The sequence below is a fragment of the Erinaceus europaeus genome, chromosome 16 (genome assembly GCF_950295315.1).
Source record: "Erinaceus europaeus chromosome 16, mEriEur2.1, whole genome shotgun sequence".
Lineage (NCBI taxonomy): Eukaryota > Metazoa > Chordata > Mammalia > Eulipotyphla > Erinaceidae > Erinaceus > Erinaceus europaeus.
This window is the reverse complement of record NC_080177.1, coordinates 9,539,227-9,563,255: the sequence shown is the minus strand read 5'-3', so window position 1 is coordinate 9,563,255 and position 24,029 is coordinate 9,539,227. Positions and strand designations below refer to the sequence as shown.

Below are 24,029 nucleotides of genomic sequence, written 5' to 3'. Positions count from 1 at the left end.
TGTGTGTGTGTGTGTGTGTTCACAGACAGTGAAGCAGGTCTCCAGGTGTCTTGTCTTTCTCCCCTCCCTCTCCATTTTTTTCTGTCCTATCCAACAACAACAGCAATGGCAACAATAACAACAATGCCAACAAAATGGGAAAAATGGTCTCCAGGAGCAGTGGATTTTAGTGCAAGCACCGAGCCCTAGTGATAACCTGGAGTGATTAAGAAAAAACCACAAACCAAACCAAACCAGAGCTACCTCCCCAGCTCAGCCCACAGCCGGGAATTCGATGCAAGTCTCCTAGATGCCACTAGGTGGCGACGCCATGCAGGCTACAGATGGAGCCAGCCTGGCTTTGGGAGCTGTCAGAAATGGATGGCAGACGGCCGTGAGTGCCCTGACCCCAGAGGCAGGGAAGAGACTCGGACTCCCCCCACTTCAAAATGACCCCCAATGCCCACTGGGCCAGAACTGGCTCAGGACAGCTCTTGTCATGATACATGCTCAGGAATTACGTGGGTCTGTTGTGCAAACACAGTTGTGATTAAAGAGTGTGTCACAAAAACCAGAAGCAAACAACCTTTTCCCAAGACTCTGTGAGAGCTCTGGTGGCTACATTTGTGGAGGTGGGAGGGTGAGGACACAGAACTTTGGTGGTGGGTACAGTGTGGAACTAGGCCCTGCCAGCTTACAATGCTGCAACCCACTAACACACACACACACACACACACACACACACACGAATTAAATTAACGAAATCATGTCACACATTGGGGACTGAATCCATTACATGAAAAGCAAAGGTGGAGGGCTGGGAGGTGGCACACCCAGCTGAGTGCACAAATTACTGTGCACAGGGACGCCGGTTCAAGCCCCTGGTCCTCACCTGCGGGGGGGAAGCTTCCTGAGTGGTGAAGCAGGGCAGCAGATCTGTCTGTCTATCTTATCTGCCTTCCCTTTCAATTTTTATTTATTTATTTATTCCTTTTGTAGTCCTTGTTGTTTTATGGTTGTTGTTATTGTTGTTGTTGATGTCGTTGTTGGATAGGGCAGAGAGAAATGGAGAGAGGAAGGGAAGACAGAGAGGAGGAGACAAAGACAGACACCTGCAGACCTGCTTCACCCACCGCCTGTGAAGCGACTCCCCTGCTGGTGGGGATCTGAGGCTTGAACCGGGATCCTTCCGCAGGTCCTTGCGCTTTGTGCCACGTGCACTTAACCCGCTATGCTACCGCCCAACTCCCCCCTTTCAATTTTTCTGCCTCTGTCCAAGATAAAATAAAATAAAAAAATATATAGACTTTTTCTCTGCAAGGCCATAGTACGTAAGGACCAGGAGAAACTTCATAAGCAGGAGTGCAGGTGCTGTGGGATTTCTCTTTTTCCTCTCCACTCACTGCTTTCATGCTCTAACTGGAAAAAAAAAAAGAAGGGGGAAAAGAGAAAGATAATCGGCAGAGGAGATAGCAGAATGGTTACGCAAAAAATTTCACGCCTCAGATTCCTAGGTCCCAGGTTCAGTCCCCAGCACCACCATAAGCCACAGCTGAGCAGTGCTCCGGTAGCTGTCTCTCCGTCATTAAAAAAAAAAATGAGAGGGAGAGACAGAGACAGACACCAACCCAGACCACTGGTGGAGGCATAAAGTTCCAGTGAAGCCCTGGCAGCAACCAAATAAAAAGACACAAACAAGACTGGAGGAGATAACTTTTTTCCCCCTTTTGTTGCCCTTGTTGTCTTTTATTGTTGTAGTTATTGATACCATCATTGTTAGATAGGACAGAGGGAAATGGAGAGAGGAGGGGAAGACAGAGAGGGGGAGAGAGAGACACCTGCAGACCTGCTTCACTGCCTGTGAAGCGACGCCCCTGCAAGTGGGGAGCCGGGGGCTCGAACCAGGATCCTTACGCCGGTCTTTGCACTTTGCTCCACCTGTGGTTAACCCGCTGCGCTACCGCCTGACTTCCTCAGCTCTGGTTTTATGGCAGTGCGGGGGATTAAACCTGGGACTTTGGAGCTTCAAGCTGGAGAGTCTCTCTGTATAACCACTATGCTCTCTACACCCCAGCCCCCCTAGCTTCCCTGAGCCACCCCCGCCCCCAGCACCTCTGCATCACTGGGCTGCTCTCTGGTGGTGAGAAGCCCGGGAGTTGGGTTTCTTTCACCAGCCACTGTTCTTCAGCAGTGAGATTTACGCCCTAGATTCTAAGAAGGACAATAATGGCATTTTTATTTCCCTGCCTACTCCCCCCACCAAAAAAAAAAAAAAAAGTGCTCCATTCCAAAAGGTTGGCTCCGCAAACATTACTGGAAACGTGGGAGCCGATGCCAGGAATTCCTAAGCTTCAAGTCTGTTTGGGGCCAGGAAACTGGCCGCTGCTCCCCCAGATGACGGGCTGCGAACTGTTGCTATTGGACACGATTGGGTGGACTTGAAGCCCCTGGAAACCACGGCAGGAGAACCCTGCCCAGAGTATTTGCATTCCCCTGCGGGCTCCCTCTCTGCCGAGAGGCCAGCAGCCCCATCCCTGAGCCCTTCTCGAATATTTTTCTTTTCTTTCTCCAGATTCTAGCTGGATTCATTTCTGCAGTGCCTTGAGACTTCCTAAGTTGTTCTCCTCCCATGAGAGGGACCAGCCACAAAGCTCACTTGGATAGTTATGCTCTGCTTTGCTATATGAAGGACCCAGGTTCAAACTTGGCCCCCACAGCACTGAAGGAAGCTTTGTGGTGTGGTTTCTTTCACAATCTTTCTCTGCCTGTCTTTACCATTAAAAAAAAAAAAAAACCAAAAAACTTTCAAGATATTTTATTTCATTTCTTCCTTTTTTTTTTTTTCTCCAGGGTTACTGCTGGGGCTTGGTGCCTGCACTAGGAATCCACTGCTCCTGGCAGCCATCTTTTTTCCATTGTTGTTGCTGCTGTTGCTGTTGTTGGATAGGACAGAGAGAGATGGAGAGAGGAGGGGAAGACAGAGAGGGGGAGAGAAAGACAGACACCTGCAGACCTGCTTCACCGCCTGTGAAGCGACCCTCCTGCAGGTGGGGAGCCGGGGGCTCGAACCGGGATCCTTGTGCTTTGTGCCATGTGTGCTACTGCCCAGCCCCCCATTTTATTTCATTTTAATGAAAGAGATATACATAAAGGACCAGAGCATTGTTCAGCTCCAGTTTATGGTGGTGCTGGGGACTGACCCTGAGATCTCAGAGCCTCAGGCATGAAAGTCTTTTGCAGAACCACTATACCGTCTCTCCAATCTTTTTTTTTTTTAAAAAAAAAAAAAGGGGCGCCCAGCAAAAATACTATTTCCAGGGGCATTTGGATGCTGGCAATACTGGGTGGGTAGTGGATTAGGATAGACCTCAGCTGCAGGAGTGAAAGCATAAAGAAAGCTCAGGCTGGAAAGTTGTGGTCTGGATACACAATGGAATACTACTCAGCTATTAAAAATAGTGACTTCACAGGTTTCAGCCCATCTTGGATGGAGCTTGAAGAAATCATGTTGAGTGAAATAAGTCAGAAACAGAAGGATGAATATGGGATGATCTCACTCCAGGCAGAAGTTGAAAAACAAGATCAGAAGAGAAAACACAAGTAGAACCTGAACTGGAATTGGTGTATTGCACCAAAGTAAAAGACTCTGGGGTGGGTGGGGGGAAGAGTACAGGTCCAAAAAGGATGACAGAGGACCTAGTGGGGGTTGTATTGTTATGTGGAAAACTGAGAAATGTTATGCATGTACAAACTGTTGTATTTACTGTCGAATGTAAAATATCAATCTCCCAATAAAGAAATAAAATAAAAAAGAAAGAAAGCTCAGGCTGGGGAGATGCAAATAGTTATGCAAAAACCTTTCATATCTGAAGCTCCAGGGGGTTGAGTTCAAACTCCTCACAGCAGTGTAAGCCAGAGCTGAGCAGTGCTCTGGTAAAAAGCAAACCCCAAACTCACTTGACTGGCAAAACAAGTTTCCTCATGAAGTCAGAACAAATGACTTCTGATGAATGAATGCCTTGCTTATATTATTTCAGTTTTTTTTTCTTCCTTTTTTCCCCTTCTATTTTATTGGATAGGACAGAGAGAAATTGAGAGGGGAGGAATGACAGAGAGGAGGAGAGAAAGACAGACACCTGCAGATCTGCTTCACTGCTCATAAAGCTTCCCGTTGCAGGGGGGAGTGGGCGCTTGAACCCGGGTCCTTGTGCTTAATAATATATACACTTAACCAGGTGTGCCATCGCCTGGCTGCATTTTCTTCCCCTTTATTTGACAGAACTGACAGAGATCAAGAGGGCAGGGGAAGACAGGGAGAGAGACAGACAGATGCCTTCAGTATCTACTTCACTGCTCTCCGCCCTCTGCAGGTGGGGAGCCGAGGGCTCAAACCCAGGTTCTTACAGGGTCACCTGAGCACTTAACCGGGTGTGCCACTGCCCGGCCCCCTGTCTGTACCACTCTTGCCATTCTGTCCTCTCTCCTTGGGGGGCGGCAAGCTTTCATAATGTAGGCAAAGGGACTGGGAGAGTCCCTCCACACAGCCTTCGTTTTCCTGAACAGCAACAGGAAAAGCAGACGCGTCACAAACATGGCGACTGGAGGGTGAAGAAGCCCGCTGAGTGAAGACGTCACCCCCCCCCACAACAAACCCAACAGAATATAAAATAAACTGTCAAAGAGTTTCCTAAATTAACTTGAGGTGCTAATTACACCGTTTCATTCCACCCGCATTCCATGATCCAAAAGAAATGATCGCTTATGCCAAACATGCTTATACAGCTCAGGGTATGTGGGGGAAGGGGAGAGGGCTGGGTGGTGGCATGAGTGAACGCATTACAGCGCCCAAGGACCTGGGTTCAAGCTCCTTATGCCAAGCTGCGGGGGTGGGGCTTCACATGCAGTAAAATAGTGCTGCTGGTCTCTCCTTCCCCCACCTCTCGATTCCTCTGTCTTTATCCAAAATAAGTAAGTAAATAAATAGAACAGGGTATGGGTGGGTGGGGGGCGGGGTGAGAAAAGAAATCCAGGACAGGACTAAGTTCTCTTGTTCAGTCCCAGGCCGCTGTCCGGAATGGTGCACACACGGAAACTGTCACGCTTGTGGAAAGACACAAGCTCCAGGTTCCAACACTCCCTGTTCGCTCCAGCCACCCCCAGTGGGAGAAATCCCATCCACGATTCCCTGGGAAGAAGAGCTCTTAAAGAGAGGCGGCCACTAGGCTTCTGCCATGTACGCCTCAGGTCAATCTGTTCCATTTCAGTGAACTTCTAGAACTTGCTGTTCTAGAAAAACAATACTTTGAATAGGGCCAAGGACCCACTGGGGTTCTCAGAGCTGAGACCCAGGGAGAGGAGTGAGAGTTTTACATACAAAAGGCCTGGGGGCTGGGGCACCCTGCTGCCCTGCGCCCGCCGGGCTGGGCTGGCACCCTCTCCCTCCAGCCTCAGGGCATTGCCAGGAGAGCCTGTGTACCTGCTGTCCTGTCCTGCCGGTGGCTGAGGGCTGGAAGGGAGCAGCTGCGGCTACCATGCGCTGCTCTGAGCTGCAGGCTTTGGGCTGCCAGCTGGTTGCGGTGGGCTGGGGTGCGAGCCTGTGACTGCAAAGCAGGCTGGGAAGACTCAGCTGCCTGCCAAGAGCAGTGCCAGCAGGAGCTGGTAGATGCCCGTGAGACACGGTGTGGGCTGCTCTCAACCTGTCGACTCTGGAGGGGCCCAGGAAGAGGCAGGTGCCTTCTCCACGTCCCCACCCACCACCCGAGGATCAGCAATCTGGGTGTCAGAGGGGAAAAGAAGCCCCCCTTTCCACTCAGCCCTCCAAAGAGATGTGGCTAGTGTCCAAAATCAATCAGTCAATCAATCAACCAACCAATCAATCAGACAGGTGGCTTCTGAAATTTGGTCACTCAATCAGCAGCAATTGACACTTTGAGGACCCGGTTCAAGCCCTGGCTTCCCACCTGCAGGGAGAGAAGCTTCAAGAGAGGTGGGGGCAGTCCTGCAGATGTCTCTCTCTCTCTCTCACCTTCATTTAGAGAGAGAGGGAGGGAGAGAGAGAGAGGGAGAGAGGGAGAGAGAGAGAGGGAGGGAGGGAAATAGCCATTGGCAAAGGCAGAGAAGTGCAGGCACTGAGCCCTAGTGATAACCCTGGTGGCAATAAAATACAATAAAATGTGAATCCTGGGCCCCACTCCAGGTCAGAGCAGAGACGGGCTCTCTCTGTGCGATGCTGGTGTGCATTACAGCCCTTGAAGTGCTGCTGTAGGTCAGCCAGGAAAGCAAGCTCACCAGAACTGGTGGAATTCAGCTACTTACACAAGCGAGAAGGAGAGGCCCCATGCGGATAGCTCCGCGACCATTCTCACCCCCACTGGCCACGGCCTTCCCAGCAGCCTCTGCGTTGCCACAGCGGCCTTCTCCGCGGCCTTCACTGTGGGCTCTTCCGAGTTACTTCTAGTCAGCCAGAGCTACCGGGGAAGGAGTGTGTTTACTAACTGTGCATGGGAGTCTGAAAAACCAGGACCCGGCTGCAGACAGAGAGCAGAGGGCAGAGGGCAGAGGGCAGAGAGCAGAGGGCAGAGGGCAGAGTGCAGAGAGAAGATGAGAAACAGCCCTGGGAGAGACCTCTGCAGCCCAGCAGAGACCTCCAGATGTAAGCCATGACGTCACCTTGAATTTATTTTCCTCAGTTCAGCAGGCTGGAATGAACACACACACACCACAGGGGCCGGAGAGAGAGAGAGAGATGGCCTGGTGACTGTCCCTCCCTTCACCCTCTCCAGGACACAAACCCATTCCCAAGTCCCCTCTCCCTTTCTGACTCTGTAAAATCCTAAGCCTGCAACTATTTTTTTTGAGGCTATCACCTTTTGTGCTTACCCATGAAGAATGAAAGAACCTTGCTTGACCAAATCTTCCCTTAATTTCTTTCTTTTTTTTTTTTGCCTCCAGGGTTATCGCTGGGGCTCGGTGCCTGAACCACGAATCCACTGTTCCTGGAGGCTATTTTTTTTCCCTTTTGTTGCCCTTCTATCATTGGTTGTTGTGGTTATTATTATTGTTTGTTATTGTTGTTGGATAGGGCAGAGAGAAATGGAGAGAGGAGGGGAAGACAGAGATGGGGAGAGAAAGATAGACACCTGCAGACCTGCTTCACGGCCTGTGAAGTGACTCCCCTGCAGGTGGAGAGCCAGGGGCTGCAACCAGGATCCTTACGCTGGTCCTTGCGCTTTGTGCCACCTGCGCTTAACCCGCTGCGCTACCTCCTGACCCCCCCCCAGATGAATTCTTAAAGAAAAAAAAAAAGAAAATAGAAAAGTCACTAACTCCACCAGCATGAGTGGCTGCTGTAAGGCCCCAACATCATCATCCATGTGGAATCTTCTCTATCACATCTGGGACTCTGCCAGGTACGGGGTGCCAGTGTCCTTGGCAGCCCCCACCCAGCTCGGTGACAGCACCTCAGAACACACAGGAGGGAAAGGACACTTGGCCGCAGAAACAGCCAATGGCTGACAGGAGCTTCCCTGTGACCCCCAGCCTGTCCTGTCAAAAGTGAAAGGTGTTCCCATTGGTGCCTCCCACCCATCTGGCTCCAGGGCCCGTCCTTCCTCTTTCTGGAACCCATACCAGCCTCCTGGCAGAGCCCACACACCTGTAGTGAAGCTGGCCTCATGGCTGTGAGGGACACATGCAGCCAGGAGGTGGTCACCCCCTTAAGTGCACGTTCTAGTGTGCAAAGACCTGGGCTCAAATTCACAAGCTTCTCTGTTTCTCTTCCTCTCTACCTCCCCCTTCCCTCATGATTTCTCTCTGTCTCTAGCCAACGAACAATAAACAAATTATATATATATTTAAAAGGGGAGATGGTGGGAAGAGAGCTTAACGGTTCTGCAAAAGGCTTTCATGCCTGAAAGCTCTAAGATCCCAGGTTCAGTCTCCAGCACCACCCAAAACCAGAGCTGAGCAGGGCCCTCTTTCTCTTTGTATCTCTCTCATTCAACAAGATTTTTTAAAAATATATTTATTTATTATTGGATACAGACAGAGAGAAATTGAGAATGGAGGGGTAGAGAGGGAGAGAGACAGAGAGATACCTGTTACCCTGCTTCACCATTTGTTAAGCTTTCCCCCTTGCAGGTGGGGACCACAGGCTCGAAGCCAGATCCTTGTGCACTGTAATGTGAGCACTGAACAAGGTGCACCACCACATGGCCTGTAAATAAGACTTTATTAAAAATCAAAACGGAGTTAGGCGGTAGCACAGCAGGTTAAGCACACGTGGCACGAAGTGCAAGGACCGGCGTAAGGATCCCGGTTTGAGCCCCCGGCTCCCCACCTGCAGGGGGGTCGCTTCACAGGCGGTGAAGCAGGTCTGCAGGTGTCTGTCTTTCTCTCCCCCTCTCTCCATTTCTCTCTGTCCTATCCAACAATGATGACATCAATAACAACTACAACAAGGGCAACAAAAGGAAATAAATAAATAAATATTAAAAAATATATCAAAAAAATCTGGGGGGGAGTACAGGTCCTGGAAAAGGATGACAGAGGACCTACTGGGGGTTGTATAGTTATGTAGAAAACTGAGAAATGTTATGCATGTACAAACTATTTTATTTACCCTTGACTGTAAAACATTAATCCCCCAATAAAGAAAAAAAAAAAAAAACAATCAACTATAAGCATCGACATAAAACAGCAACCAGGAGTCCTCAACCATGCAGACAGCAAAAGAGATCTCAGAATAACTGTATCTCCAGGTTTAAGGACCCTCTTGAGGAGTTTCTATGGCGTTTACAAGCCCCTCTGTGAAAGTCAGCTGTGTGCAATGTAACTCTACTTTTACCACACTACAGTGCGCAAGGACCCGGGTTCAAGCCCCTGGTCCCCACCTGCAGGGGGAAAGCTTCATGAGTGGTGAAGCAGGGCTGCAGCTGTCTCTCTCTTCCCCTCTCAATTTCTTTTTCAAAAAAAAATTTTTTTGAATATTTATTTATTTCCTTTTGTTGCCCCTGTTGTTGTAGTTATTATTGTTGTTATTGATGTCGTCGTTGTTGGATAGGACAGAGAGAAATGGAGAGAGGAGGGGAAGACAGAGGGGGGAGAGAAAGACAGACACCTGCAGACCTGCTTCACCGCCTGTGAAGCGACCCCCCTGCAGGTGGGGAGCCGGGGGCTCGAACCAGGAACCTTACTCCGGTCCTTGCGCTTTGTGCCACGTGTGCTTAACCTGCTGTGCTACCGCCCGACTCCCCTCTCTCAATTTCTCTGTCTCTATCCAATAATAAATAAATATAAATACATTACTATTATTTTGCTGCCAGAGTTTTGTACCTGCCCATTTTACTATTCTTACTACTATTTTTTTTTTAAAGATTTTATTTATTTATGAGAAAGATAGGAGGAGAGAGAAAGAACCAGACATCACTCTGGCACATGTGCTGCTGGGGATCGAACTTGGGACCTCATGCTCGAGAGTCCAAAGCTTTATCGCTGCGCCACCTCCCGGACCACTATTTTCACTACTATTATCTTCTTGTTGTCAGGGCTTGCTTAGCGTCACACACCCACTCAGCTCTGGCTTATGGTGGTGCATGCTTCTATAGCTCCTGGTAGATTCTAATTTTTCCTCTCCCCCCACCCCCAGAAAGAGGGTGAGAGACAGAGAGGAGGAGGTAGACTGGAAACTGGAAAGGAGAGAGACAGCGCTACTGTTCTACCACTTGTGAAGTTTCCTTTTGTGTGTTGCTCCCAGGGGATGGCCAGGGGGTCGAACCCACATCCCTGCGCATGCTGTGGTGTGCAGTTTACCGCGTGACCGAACTCCTGGCCTCTGCTCTCTCAGCAACACCCACTGAGGGCCTCGCAGCCTTGGGTTGCAGCATGTGGGTGGAGATTTGAACCTGAGAATCAGGCGCAGGCAGTCTAGGGAAACCCCAGGCGCCTCTGGTGGAGACATCTGGGGGCTGGGGGCAGCTCACCCTGCGGCACCCTGGTCCGGGACCTTGAGGAAGTCGAAACTCTCCGGAGCCTGGGACACCCGGTGGTCAGAGCCGGTGGACTGCTGCTGGGGCAGGGGCGGCCGGGCCATAGACGTGTATAGACTCTTCTGATTCGCCCTCTGTGTGCCGGGCACGTGGGGCTGGGGCACAAACTGGTTTTTGAGGACTCCATTCTGGTGGTGGCCTGGAGGGACAGAGGCAGAGAGCGGGTGTCAGCTTCCCAAGCCTTCACGAAGCCCTCACCAAATGCCTTTCATTTTTCATTTTAGCTTTTATTATTTTTAAAAAGATTTAAACATTTTAATGGGAGAGAGAGAAAGAGAGAGAGAGGGAGAGAGAGGGAGAGAGAGAGATACAGAGAGGAAGACACAGAGAGAATGCTCAGAGCCCTACTCAGCTCTGGCTTATGGTGGTGCTGGGGATTGAACCTGAGACATTGGAGCCTCAGGAATGAGAGTTGTTTTTTTTTTTTTGGAAATCAAGAGAAGAGAGAGAGAGATACCTGCCAACACTGCTTCACTATTTGCAAAGCTTTCCCCCTGTAGGTGGGGACTGGGGGCTGGGGGCTGGGGGCTTGAACCTGGGTCCTTGTGCATTGTAATATGTGTGCTAATTCAGGTGTGCCACAACCCAGCCCCTGAGAGTTTTTTGTCTAACCATTATGCCTCGCCCTGACCTAAAAATTATGTTTTTGTCAGTGAGAGAAAGAGAGAGAGAGAGAGAGAGAGAACTAGAGCATCACTCTGGCACAAGGTATGTCAGGGGTTGAACTCAGGACCTTCTGTCTGAGATACCAAAGCTTTATCCGTTGCTCCAGGGAGAGAGAGCAGAGTCTGGCATATGCAGCACAGGGGATCGAACCTGGAACTTCAAGGTTGCATGTCCCATGCTCCACTGCTGACTCAGTTCTCTGACTTTGTTTCTTTCTTTGAAGTATATTTAGGAGCCCAGAAGGTGACCACATATGCCAGTGTGGTGCTCTGGCTCTCTTCCTCAGAACAAACACATCTTAACAAATAAAGTGGCGGAGGTGGGGGATAGGGGAGGGATCGGGTGAATGGTGATACATCTGGTTCAGCGCGGCCATTAACAGTGTGCAAGGATCCAGGTTCAAGTCTCGGGGGAAGCTTTAAAGTGATGCAGGTGTCTCTTTCTTTAAAAAAAAATTTTTTTATATTTATTTATTCCCTTCTGTTGCCCTTGTTGGTTTATTGTTGTAGTTATTATTGATGTCATTGTTGTTGGATAGGACAGAGAGAAATGGAGAGGGGAGAGGAAGACAGAGAGGGGGAGAGAAAGATAGACACCTGCAGACCTGCTTCACCACTTGTGAAGCAACTGACTCCCCTGCAGGTGGGGAGCCGGGGGTTCGAACCGGGATCCTTATGTCGGTCCTTGTGCTTTGCGCCACCTGCGCTTAACCTGCTGTGCTACCACCAGACTTCCAACAGGTGTCTCTTTCTCCCTTTCTTTTTGTCTCCCACTCCCCTCTTAACGTCTGTCTGTCTGTCTCTGTTTATTTTAAAGACTATTTATTCATTGATTAGAAAGGTAGAAGGAGGAGAGAGAGAAAGAACCAGACGTCACTCTGGCACACTTGCTGCTAGGGATCAAACTCAGGATCTCATGCCTGAGAGTCCAAAGCTTTATTCACTGCACCATCTCCCAGACCACTCAATCCCTGTCTCCACCCAAAAACAAAACAAACAAACAAACAAACATAACTGGACTACAGAGATAGCTCAATGAGTTAAGAGTACAGTATTTCTATGCCTGAGACCCTAAGTTCACCCAATGAACCCCTAGGCACCCAGTGAGGACAGCCAAGCCCCTGGGAGGGCCACCCCACCCCCACCCATGGGATTGGATTTCTGCTCTGGGATCTGGCTTCCTGTGGTCTGGTCGGAGCCTTGGGCCTGGGGACAGTGCTGTGCACAGGACCTTTGACCCAAGACAGGGAGGGCTTAGGAGAGCAATGGAGATTTCCACATTCCCCAAATTCTATTCCTGATACCACCATAAACCATAGTTGAACAATGCTTTGACTTCTCGATCATAAAAAAGTAAATAGAGTGGTCTGAGGGGAGGTGGCGCAGTGGATAAAGCATTGGATTCTCAACCATGAGGTCCTGAGTTCAATCTCTGGCAGCACATGTACCAGAGTGATGTCTAGTTCTTTCTCTCTCTCCTTTCTCATGAATAAATAAATAAATTCTTAAAAAAAAAAACAAGGGGGTTGGGCAGTAGTGCAGCGGGTTAAGCGCACACGGCACAAAGCGCAAGGACCAGTATAAGGATCCCGGTTCGAGCCCCCGGCTCCCCACCTGCAGAGGAGTCGCTTCATAGGTGGTGGAGCAGGTCTGCAGGTGTCTGTCTTTTTCTCCCTCTGTTTCCCTCTCCTCTCTCCACTTCTCTCTGTCCTATCCAACAACAAACGACATCAACAGTAACAGTAATAACCACAACAAAGCGCACGTGGTGCAAAGCATAAGGACCGGCGTAAGGATCCCGGTTCGAGGTCCTGGCTCCCCACCTGCAGGGGAGTCACTTCACAGGCGGTGAAGCAGGTCTTCAGGTGTCTGTCTTTCTCTCCCCCTCTCTGTCTTCCCCTCCTCTCTCCATTCCTCTCTGTCCTATCCAACAATAGTGACATCAGTAACCACAACAATGTTAAACAACAATGGCGACAAAAGGGAAAATAAATAAATAAACAAACAACAATAATAACCACAACAAGGCTACAACAACAAGGGCAACAAAAGTGGGGGGAAGGGAGTCGGGCTGTAGCGCAGCAGGTTAAGCGCAGGTGGCGCAAAGCACAAGGACCTGCATAAGGATCCCGGTTCGAACCCCAGCTCCCCACCTGCAGGGGAGTCGCTTCACAGGCGGTGAAGCAGGTCTGCAGGTGTCTGTCTTTCTCTCCTCCTCTCTGTCTTCCCCTCCTCTCTCCATTTCTCTCTGTCCTATCCAACAACGACAACAACAATACTAACTACAACAATAAAACAAGGGCAACAAAAGGGAATAAATAAATAAAATAAATATTTAAAAAAAAGTGGGGGGAAAAACCAAATATATATATTTTAAACTTTTTGAAACTTCATTATATATATTTACTTGATGCAGACAGAGAACTAAGAAGGAGGGGGAGATGGAGAAGGTGGGGGCGGGGGAGAGACACCTGCAGCTTGAACCCGGGTCCTTGTGCATTGTAACAGGCGTGTTCTACTTCGTGTGCCACTGCCTAGCCTCTAGTGAAGACATTTAAAAGAGAATCTATTTTTTTAATTAACGAGAGAGTGAGAGAGTGAGCTAGAGTGTCACTCTGGCATCCAGTGTGGACTCAGGATCCCGACTGACTAATATTCTCAGCTCACCGGGTGGGGGAGGCGCGGCTCTCGTTGGGTAGTTGGCGTTCTGCGGGCCGCTGGCATAGCCTCTGGTCTGAATGGTGTTTCTTCTCGTGGGGCCTAAGATAAGAAAGCAGGACAAAGTCAAAGTTAGCACTCCCGGTGGACTCTGGCTCCTAGGGTTTTTATTTAAATGAGAGAGATGGGGAGGGAGACAGAGACAGAGAGAGAGATACCAGAGCAGCACTCCATCACATGGGGTGCTGGGGATCAAACCCAGGGCCTTACCCATGCAAGTCCTGTACTCTATCACCGAGCTGTCTCCCATTTCCTAAATTAATCTCTCTCATTTTACACCAGAGCTTTGAGCCTGCCCGCTTCTATTTTCAGGGGAATCCTCTTTTTGTTGCTGTTTGCTTTCCTTTTCCCTTGTTAATTCAGGCAGGGAGGGGGAGAGAGGCAGGGAAAGGAGAGACAGCACAGTGCAGGTCTGCTGTTTAGGAAGCACCCCTTGGTGGCCTGTAAGATGCTCCCATGTGCTGCTGGGGGCTTGAACCCAGGTCCTCACGCAAGTTGAAAAATGTGTGCACAACTGGATGAGCTACTTCCTGGCCCCCTTCATAAATTTCTTCAAAAAGAAAATAGGCAAGGAGCTGGCAAATGTAGTACTTTTCTTTCTTTCTCTCTTTCTTTCTTTCTTTCTTTCTTCCTTCCTTCCTTCCTTCCTTCCTTCCTCTCTCTCTCTCTCTCTCTCTCTCTCTCTCCTTCCTTCTTTTACCTGCTCAGCTCTGGCTTATGGTAGTGGTGGAGGTTATTGAACTTAGGACCTCAGAACCTCAGGCATGAAATTTTTTTTTAAAAAATTTATTTATCGAGCAGAGACAGAAATTGAGAAGGAAGCAACAAATGGAGAGAAAGAGAGATCCCTTCAGCTCTGCCTCACTGCTGGTAAAGCTTTAGCCCTGTAGGTGGGGACTGGGGGCTTGAACCTGGGTCCTTGAGCACTATCACATGTGTGTTCAGCCGGCCCCTCAGGCATGAAAGTCTTTGGCACTACCACAGTGTTATCTCTGACTGGAAAGGACTGAGAATTGAAGCCAACCTTATTTAGCAGCATTTTTGTGATTTTTTTTTTTAGACTCTGGAACTGTCTTTCTCATTTTGATTGAGACAGAGAATAATCGGGGGGGGGGGTGTTGGGTGGGGAGAGAGATAGCATAGCCCTGGAACTTTCTTTGGTGCCTTGTGGTGACTGAGCTTGAGCCTGGGCTGTGCTAATTGCTAGGCCCTCCCCTTACCTGGTGAACTCTCTCTGGACCTGACTTGTTTGTTTATTTTTGCCACCAGGGTCATTGCTGGGGCTTGGTGCCTGCGTGACCCAATACCCCCATGATTCTTGGCAGTCATTTTTGTTATTGTTGACGCTTTCCCCCTTTTAATTTATTTTATTTTGATGAGGAAGAAATATATAGAGGGAAAGACCAGAGCACTGCTCAGCTCTGGCTTACGATGGTGCTGGTTGAACGTGGGACTCTGGAGTCTCAGGCAGGACAGTCTTTTACAGAACCATGACGCTATTTCCCCAGCCCCCTTCTCCCCTTTTAATAGACGGTGAGAGGGGTGGCGAGATAGTATAACGGTTATGCAATGAGGATTTCATGCGTAGGCTCTGAATTCCCAGGTTCAACCACCTACTACCACCAGAAACCCAAACTGAGCAGTGCTGAGGAAAAAATAAATAAGAGAGGGAGGGAAGAAGGGAGAGAAAGAGAGAGAGACAGAGAGAGAGAGAACTGCAGCAATGCTCAACTGTCTGAGTCCCCCTCCCACCTCCCACAGGGAGGGACTGGACGCTTGAATCTGGGCCTCTGCACGTGTAACATGGTGCTAAAGCAGGAGAATCATCACCACCTGCCCCATCTTATTTATTTATCAACACGAAGGTGGGGGGTAGATAGCATAATGGTTATGCTAAGAGACTCTCATGCCTGAGCTCCAAAGTCCCAGGTTCAATCCTCTGCATCACCAGAAGCCAGAGTTGCAGTGCTCTGGTTAATAATAAAAAAAAAAAAATGAGAGAGAGAGAGAGAGAAGCATGCTTTCCTTCTTATTGCCTTTCAGCCACCAAATTGCAGGTGCTACTATGATTCCATCCTGACTTCCCTGGGCAGATGACCTCACCAATATGCCCCAGAACCCCACCTCCCCAGAGCCCCGCCCCACTAAGGAAAGACAGAAACAGGCTGGGGGTGTGGATTGACCTGCCAACAGACATGTCCAGTAGAGAAGCAACTATAGAAGCCAAAACTCTCATCTTCTGCACCCCAAAAGGAATTTTGGTCCATACTTCCAGAGGAATAAATGGTAAGTGAAGCATTTGTCACTAGGATTCTTGTTTTTGTACCATCAGTGAAAGGGAAGTGAATCTGGAAAACACCAGAGGAAGCCAGGCACGGCTTTGCTTATCAGAGAGGAGAAATGGAAAGACACTTGGAAGCAGTGATAGGTGTAGAGACGAACTAGGAAGGAAATAAAGACAGGACCATTGAAAAAAAAGGGGAAATATATATATATATACACACACACACACATATGTACACACACACACACATAGAGAGAGAGAGAGGGAGGGAGAGAGAGCGCTGGGCGGTGGAGCACCTGTTTAAGCAAGCGCACATAGTATGAAGCACAAGGACCCTCACAATGATCTGGGTTCAAGCCCCCATCTCCCACTTGCAGGTGTCTATCTTTCTCTCTCCCTCTCTATCTCCTCTCTCAATTTTTCTCTGTCCTAGCCAGTGAAATGGAGAAAATGGCCACCAGGAGTGGCGGGTTCGTAGTGCAACACTAAGTGCCCATGATAAAGTTGGAGGAAAAAAAAAATATATATATATACACATATTATAGACAGATATAGACAGACAGCTATAGAATCAGCCCTTCTTGGTGACCTTGGGAGAACTACTGCAGCTTCCAGTGGAAGGGATGGGACCCAGAACTCTCTTTGGTGGTGGGAACTATATGGAATTATATCCTATTATCTTACATTACTAAATCGCGAATAAGAGAGAGAGAGAACAGAACATCATTCTAGCACATTCTATGCCAGGCACAGAACAGCACACATGGAAACCCACTCTTTCAGCCACTGCCACCTCCTGAGGCCGACGGCCTGCAGCCACCGTGAACTCTGCAGAGCCAGGAACACTGCCCAGCGTGGCGCTGCTAGGAGGGCTGAAGAGGACCCCTGGCCCTGTGTAGTCCCCCACCCCCCGCCCCCCAACCAGGTGCGAGGGCAGCGGGGTGGGGGTGGGGAGGCGGGTGGGCACTTACGGGAGTTCTTAGGCAGCCCGGGTCCGATGCTGACCTGCAGCACTTTGTTGCTGGGCTTGAGAATGGCCATGTCGCCGAAGCCTTGCTGGAACTGGACCTGCCGGGAGCCCCCCGTATTCCAGGGGCCCCAGTTCTCCTTCTTCAACTTGAGCTCAAGCCTGCAATGAGCGAGTGGAGACGTGGGAATGAGCAGTTGGGGGGCACAGGGAGGAGCCTGTCTGCCTCTGCCACCCCAGTCCCCAGCGCCCAGCTCTGCCTCTGGGTGGCACAGCCAGGAAAGTAGCGTGGCACCATCTACGCCAGGCGCAGAGCCCAGCGCTGGGGGTGGCACAGGAGGGCCCGTGAGCAGCATCCAGGGACACGCGCTGGTGGAGACAGGCCTCGAGTGTGCACCTTGCACAGAAGGTGGTTAGTATAACAGAAGGTGCATTCTCCTATCCCATCACCCCCCCCCAAGTCCCCCCAGCCCAGAAGGGGAGAAAGACAAAGACCATCAACCAAGAAGGCGGCCTTAGTCCCAGATCGTCATGTTTCTGTTTTTTTTTTTTTTTTGTCTGTAGGGTTATTGCTGGGGCTCAGTGCCTGCACTATGAATCCACTGCTCTTGGAGGCTATTTTTTCCCTTTTGTTGCCCTTGTTATTATCATTATTGTTGTTGTTATTGATGTCGTCATTGTTGGATAGGACAGAGAGAAATGGAGAGAGGAGAGGAAGACAGAGAGGGGGAGAGAAAGATAGACACCTGCAGACCTGCTTCACCACCTGTGAAGCGACTCCCCTGCAGGTGGGGAGTCAGGGGATCTTTACAATGGTCCTTGCACTTCATGTCATGTGCGCCTAACCTGCTGCGCTACTGCCTGGGCCATGTTTCTAATTTTTTAAAAAAATGTTATTATCTATATTTATTTATTGGCTAGAAAAAGCCAGAAATTGGGGACACACACACAAACACATCTGCAGCCCTGCTTCACCACTTGTGAAGCTTTCCCCCTGAAGGTGGGGATCAGGGGCTTGAACCCAGGTTCTTGATCACTGTAGTGTGTGCGGTCAACCAGATGTGCCACTGTCTGGTCCCTCTCCCTCTTGTTTCTTTTTTTTATTTTTATTTTTGCCTCCAGGCTTATTGCCGGGGCTCAGTGCCTGCACCATGAATCTACTGATCCTGGAGACCATTTTTTCCCCTTTTGTTGATCCTGTTGTTTTATCATTGTTGTGGTTATTATTATTGTTGTTGTTGTCATTGGATAGGACAGAGAGAAGTGGAGAGAGGAGGGGAAGACGGAGAGAAGGAGAGAAAGATAGACACCTGCAGACCTGCTTCACCGCCTGTGAAGCGACTCCCCTGCAGGTGGGGAGCTGGGGGCTCGAACCAGGATCCTTATGCCAGTCCCTGTGCTTCGTGTCACCTGTGCTTAACCCGCTGCGCTACCGCCTGACCCCCTCCCTCGTGTTTCTATTCTCTCTCTCACAGGCTTTTCTTTTCAGATGGTTTCAGCTCCTGCCTGCTCTGCTTTGGTTACTTAGATTCTCTCGAGTGATGAGACAGAAAAAGACAATTGCAATGAAACTGCCTTTTGCTGTGCTGCGGTGACCGCGTGCCGTGCATGGGACTCCTATGACTGTACTGCCCTCATGCCACTGACCCCTAGCACAAACCGGAACCCACGGCCAGATAGCTCTCTGGAAAAACTTAGAGGGAAACTTGGTGGTGTCTGTGGTGTGGAGCAATACCCTTTAATCCTACAATCTTGTAAGCCACTATTCATCAGAAATGGAAAAAAAAGGTGTAGTGAGAGATTGTAGTCAATGGGATTTGGATTCATTAAGTATGATCTTTTGAGCTCAGTAAATAAGGTCTAAATAAATATTCTAGGGGCTACTGAGCAATGCAAGATGTGTGTGCATGTTACAGTTTCTTTTTTAAGTCTTTATTTATGATTGGATAGAGACAGAGAGAAATTGAGCGGGGAGGAGGAGATAGAGAGGGGAAGAGAGAGACCCCTGCAGCCCTGCTTCACTACTTATGAAGTTTTTCCTCTGCAGATGGGGGCCAGGGGCTTGAACCCGGGTCTTTGCTCACTATAACTTGTGTGTTAAACCAGGTGCGCTACCTCCTGCCCTCCTCATGTTGCAGTTAAAAAATTTTTTTTATTATATTTATTTATTTTCTCTTTTGTTGTCCTTGTTGCTTTTGTTAATGATATTGTCATTGTTGGATAGGACAGAGAGAAATGGAGAGAGGAGAGGAAGACAGAGAGGGGGTGAGAAAGACAGACACCTGCAGACCTGCCTCACCATCTGTCAAGCGACTCCCCTGATGTTGCAGTTTTAATGGTGGGCTTTATACAGATTTAGAAACAACAGTAACCAAAATTTCTCACTACATTTTATGTATGAACGGTAAAGAATTTTAAAAATGTTACCATGTACAGGGGACCTGGGTTTGAGTCACCGCTTCCCACCTGCAGGGTTCTCTCTCTCTCTCTGTCTCTCCTCCTCTCTCAATTTTGCTCTGTTCTATCAAATAAAATAGAAAGAGAAAGAGAGAGAGAGAGAGAGATGCTATGGGAGTGGTGGACTCACAGTGTGGATACCAAGCCCTATGGTAATGCTGGTAGCATTAAAAAAAAAAAAAAAGGAAAAAAAGATTAAGAACAGAAACAAAACAGCAAGAGGAGAGGAGAGCTAGAAGGAACTCACTTTGCCATGGGCAGCCATTTCACGGCGACCCAGCGGCACGTTAGTGGTGGTGCTGTGGGGTGGGGTGAGGTGGGGTGTCTCTTCTGCAAAGCAAAGGCTTTCCTGCCGTTCCTAAGAGCAGGGCAAAACAGCCTCCCTGTCACAGATGGGACTTGAAGGACAGCAAGCAAAGAGCTCCCTCGGGGTATGTGAGACTCTGGGGTCAGGAGACGGCGTTGCTAAAGGAAGTGACAGGCACACGAAAACTCAGCACCTGCTGTCCCAAGTCCCCAGTGACCCACCAGTAACTTTTTTTCTTGAATCTATTTGGGGGGACAACCTAGCTCCCAGCCCAGCCACGTTCTCTGCTCTGACTCTCATTCTACTTTCATCTGCTGAATCAAATATTATTCTCCTCTCGGTGATGCAGGGAATTCGCCCCCTCAGCCCCGCACTTTAGAGAACTGTGTTCAAATGATGCGTCAAGCTGGGGAGCTGTGGCCTCACAGGAATGTGAATGTGATCCTTCCCAAGTCTGTGATGACCACCTCGACCGCCTTCTGTGGGCTTGGGGGCACCCAGGGGTGTGAGGGACTAGAGGTTCACCAAGGCTGGGTTTTGCCCAGACTAGCAGAGTTGTGGGTCCCCACAGCTGAGTCTGCAGGAGTCCCCTCCCCTCCAGCATTGAGGGCGAGGTCCCCTTGAGCTTGGCTCAGATGTCCTGGCCCCAGATTCCTACTTACGTGTTGCTAAATTTCAGAGGTAGTTGCTGCTGGGTTTTCTCCTCGTAACGTTTTGCTAAGAGGCTTAAGAATTCCGTTTTGAAGATGGACTCCAGCAAGCTGTCATATTCTTGCTCGTGAAGAATAAAAAAGTCATCCTGCATGGTGCTGCAGAGAGAGAGAGAGAGAGAGAGATAGAGAGAGAGAGAGTTGTGCACTGAGGACTGCACTTCGATCCTGAGATTTTCCCCACTCTGGCTGGCCTGAGTCGGCACTGGGTTGCTGCAGCCTCTTTAATGATACTTATTTTTTTTTCCATTTATTTATTATTGGATAGAGAGAAACTGAGAAAGCAGAGGGATATACAGAGAGACAGAGAGACACCTGCAGACCTGACCAGCACTTATGAAGCTTTCCTCTTGCAGGTGGGGACCAGAGGGTTGAACCTTCGACCTTGTGCACTATAATGTGTGCATTTAACCAGGAGCGCCACTGCCCTGGCCCAGTAACAAATACTCTTTAAGCCCAAACACAACAAGGAATCCCAGAATGAATGACATTGCTAAGATCTGCTTTCAAAGCAAACTGATAGTTTACCAAGACCATGACAGAAATTCCTCTCAGATAAAGATGTTCAAATCAGTAATTTAAGGATGATTTTATCTGTATCAAAAAAAAAACATTCCGGGCAGGGAAATAGCATAGTAGAATCACCATTAAGTCAGAGCTGAACAGTACTCTGGTGAGAGAGAGAGAGAGAGAGAGAGAGAGAGAGAGAGAGTAGAGGAAAAGGAGGGAAAACAGAGTGCCATAGCTAAATGAAGGACTTAGCCGGGTGGGAGAGACAGGAACAAGTGGAGAGGACGTTAAGGACCCAGTGTGGGTGGTGGAGGAGGACTTAAGTTGGTGGGATGGACCGACCAGCTAACATCCATGTCCAGCAGAGAAGCCAGAACTCCTTCTGTGCCCAGCTAAGTGCACATATTACCAAGCACAAGGAAACATTTTTTCCCTTTTGTTGTTGTTTTTGTTATTGCTGTTGTTGGACAGGACAGAGAGAAATCAAGATAAATGGGGAAGACAGAGAGGGGGAAAGAAAGATAGACACCTGCAGACCTGCTTCACGGCTTGTAAAGTGAACCCCCTGCAACTGGGGAGCCAGGGGCTTGAACCGGGATCCTTATGGCAGTCCTTGTGCTTTGTGCCATGTATGTTTAACCCGCTGTGTTACCACCTGGCTCCTACACACATCTTTTTGGATGGGTGTGTTAGGTTCCTTAGGATATATCCCCAGGAGAGGAATTGCATGGTCACAGGGGAGGTCCACTTCTAGCCTAGTCCCCGTCATCATGATTGTGATCACTGGGGAGTCCAAACTGCATCTTAAAGGAGAGACAGGGACCCTCCCCCCCCCCCCCCCCGGCCCACCTGTCACTCACCTGAGGGACACGGACAAGATCCTCTCCATTTCGATCCTCCGCTTCAGCACTTCTTTCACGAGGCCTTTGTCTGGGCCCTGTTTGACCTTTTCTCGTCCAATCAGGTACAAGCACTTGGGAGTCAGAAGCAGGTCTCGCTTCACACCCTGGAACAAGAGGGGTCCTAGGAGGGTGGTGCAGGGACAAGCGTCCACCCGGTTGACATCTGCCACCCAAGGGAAGGACTGTCCTGGGGTGGCAAATCTTTACGAGCCCGTTTGTTTAGCCAAGTTCCCTGAGCGGACACTGCTCACGGCATATCTGAGGCTGCTGATAACCGACTCTCTCTAGTATTCATGCCACCATGCACAAGGACCTGGGTTCAAGCCCCCGCTCCCTACCTGCAGAGAAGCTTCATGAGCAGTGAAGCCATACTGCAGGTATCTCCTTTTCTCTCCCGCTCTCTATCTCCCCCTCCACTCTCAATTTCTCTCTGTCCTATCAAAAAATAAAAGATGGTGGCCTCCTGGACACTGACTTCCCGTGTCAGGGAAAGAGGTGTAAACCGTCAGTCCCAGCATGATCGACACCTGCTTCACAGCAGGCTTCTGAAACAGGGCCCCTCCTCTGCACAGCTATCTTTTGTGAGTCCATGTAATTTGCATTTATTCAAATGTTTGGACTTTCATTTCTGTGCTAATCTTTACATCGATGATACGGGTTATGGAATCATCTTTTTTTTTTTCTATTTTTTTCCCCTTTTTGTTGCCCTTGTTGTTTTATCGTTGTTGTGGTTATTATTATTGTTGTTATTGCTGTTGCTGTTGTTGGATAGAACAGAGAGAAATGGAGAGAGGAGGGGAAGACAGAGAGGGGGAGAGAAAGACAGACACCTGCAGATCTGCTTCACCGCTTGTGAAGCGACTTCCCTGCAGGTGGGGAGCCGGGGGCTCGAACCGGGATCCTTAAGCCGGTCCTTGAGCTTTGTGCCACGTGTGCTTAACCCGCTGTGCTACCACCCGGCCCCCGGGGTCATCTTCTATCTGAACACTCCTAGTGCCCGGGCACTAAGTTTACTAAGTTTGTATGAGAACTTCCTACCAGGGCAGCTGACACCTCAATCAGGTCGCGAGCAATGATTTCATGTCAGCAAAATATCATCCTTCTTGTTAACTTGATAGGGATGATTATTTCATTAACTGTTTTCCTGACCAAATGAGCAAACAAACAAACAAAAAAACAGACAAAAAGTGTTTAGTGGGTCCAGATCCTACAGTGGCTAGAGCTTAGTCATTCATTCAGGGAAGCTGGGTAGGACACTTTGAAATAATACTTGCTATTTTCAAGCTTGCTTTCTTTCCTTTTTTTTTTTTTTAATGGCCACTGAGGTTATCGCTGGGGCTTGGTGCCTGCACAACAAATTCATTGCTTCTTTCCCTCTCTCCCTTCCTCCCTCCCATCCTCCTGCCTTCTTTCCTTCCATTTTCCTTTGATAGGACAGAGAAACTGAGAGGGGAGATAGAGAAGGAGAGAGATAAAGAGAGACACTCGCCGCTCCGCTTCACTGCTCATGAAGCTTCCCCCTTGCAAGTGGGGGCCAGGGGCTTGAGCCTGTGTCCTTGTGCATGGTAACGTGCGTGCTCACTGCCTGGTCCCTATTCTGAGTCTTCCAGTGATATAATTTCATTTCTGTTTACTCTAAAACAACCAGGAGACAAATGCAGAAAAGATATGAAAAGGGCGCTTACTGCATTCTTATTTTATGATCTGGAGGAGAAAAGAAAAAAAAAAAAAAAAAAAACGGCCCCAAACCACACTAAGAAAGAATTCATGAGGAATCAGTTAAAAATAGGTTCCTTTTTATTTAACAATTTGTTCTGCTTTATATCTTGATGCTTTTTCAGCCACCAAGTTGCAGATGCTTTCATGACGCCAACCTGACTTCACTGGGCAGATGACTTCACCAATGTGTCCTGGAACCTCACCTCTCCAGAGCCCCGCCCAACTAGGGAAAGACAGGCTGGGGATATGGATCGACCTGCTAACACCCATGTTCAGTGGAAAAGCAATTCTAGAAGCCAGACCTCCCACCTTCTGCACCCCATAATGATCCCGAGTCCATGCTCCCAGAGGGATAAAGAATAGGGACCCTTCCAGGGAGCAGGGCAGTAGCACAGCGGGTTAAGCGCACATGGCACAAAGCACAAGGACTGGCGTAAGGATCCCGGTTCGAGCCCCCGGCTCCCCACCTGCAGGGGAGTCACTTCACAAGTGGTGAAGCAGGTCTGCAGGTGTCTGTCTTTCTCTCTTCCTCTCTGTCTTCCCCTCCTTTCTCCATTTCTCTCTGTCCTATCTAACAATGACGACATCAACAACAACAATAACAACTACAACAACAACAGAAAAATAAAGAACCTTCCAATGGAGAGGATGGGATGCAGAACTCTGGTGGTGGGAAGTGTGTGGAATTGTACCTCTCTTATCCTACAGTCTTGTCAATCATTATTAAATAAAAAAAAATATATATAGTGAAGCTTCTGTTAAAGG

At 49.0% G+C, this 24,029-nt stretch overlaps 1 protein-coding gene across 1 annotated transcript in view; it reads right to left on the bottom strand.

The window, feature by feature from the left end:
- Nucleotides 1–24,029, bottom strand: part of MYO1E (myosin IE) — a 221,547-nt gene that overhangs the window by 8,279 nt on the left and 189,239 nt on the right. Inside the window, exons 22-26 of the mRNA XM_016192846.2 lie at nt 21,504–21,649; nt 20,086–20,232; nt 16,664–16,821; nt 13,358–13,450; nt 9,960–10,164 (exon numbers count right to left, since the gene is read on the bottom strand). Of these exons, the coding sequence (XP_016048332.1) occupies nt 9,960–10,164; nt 13,358–13,450; nt 16,664–16,821; nt 20,086–20,232; nt 21,504–21,649 (749 nt within the window). The remainder of the gene's footprint in view (nt 1–9,959; nt 10,165–13,357; nt 13,451–16,663; nt 16,822–20,085; nt 20,233–21,503; nt 21,650–24,029) is intronic.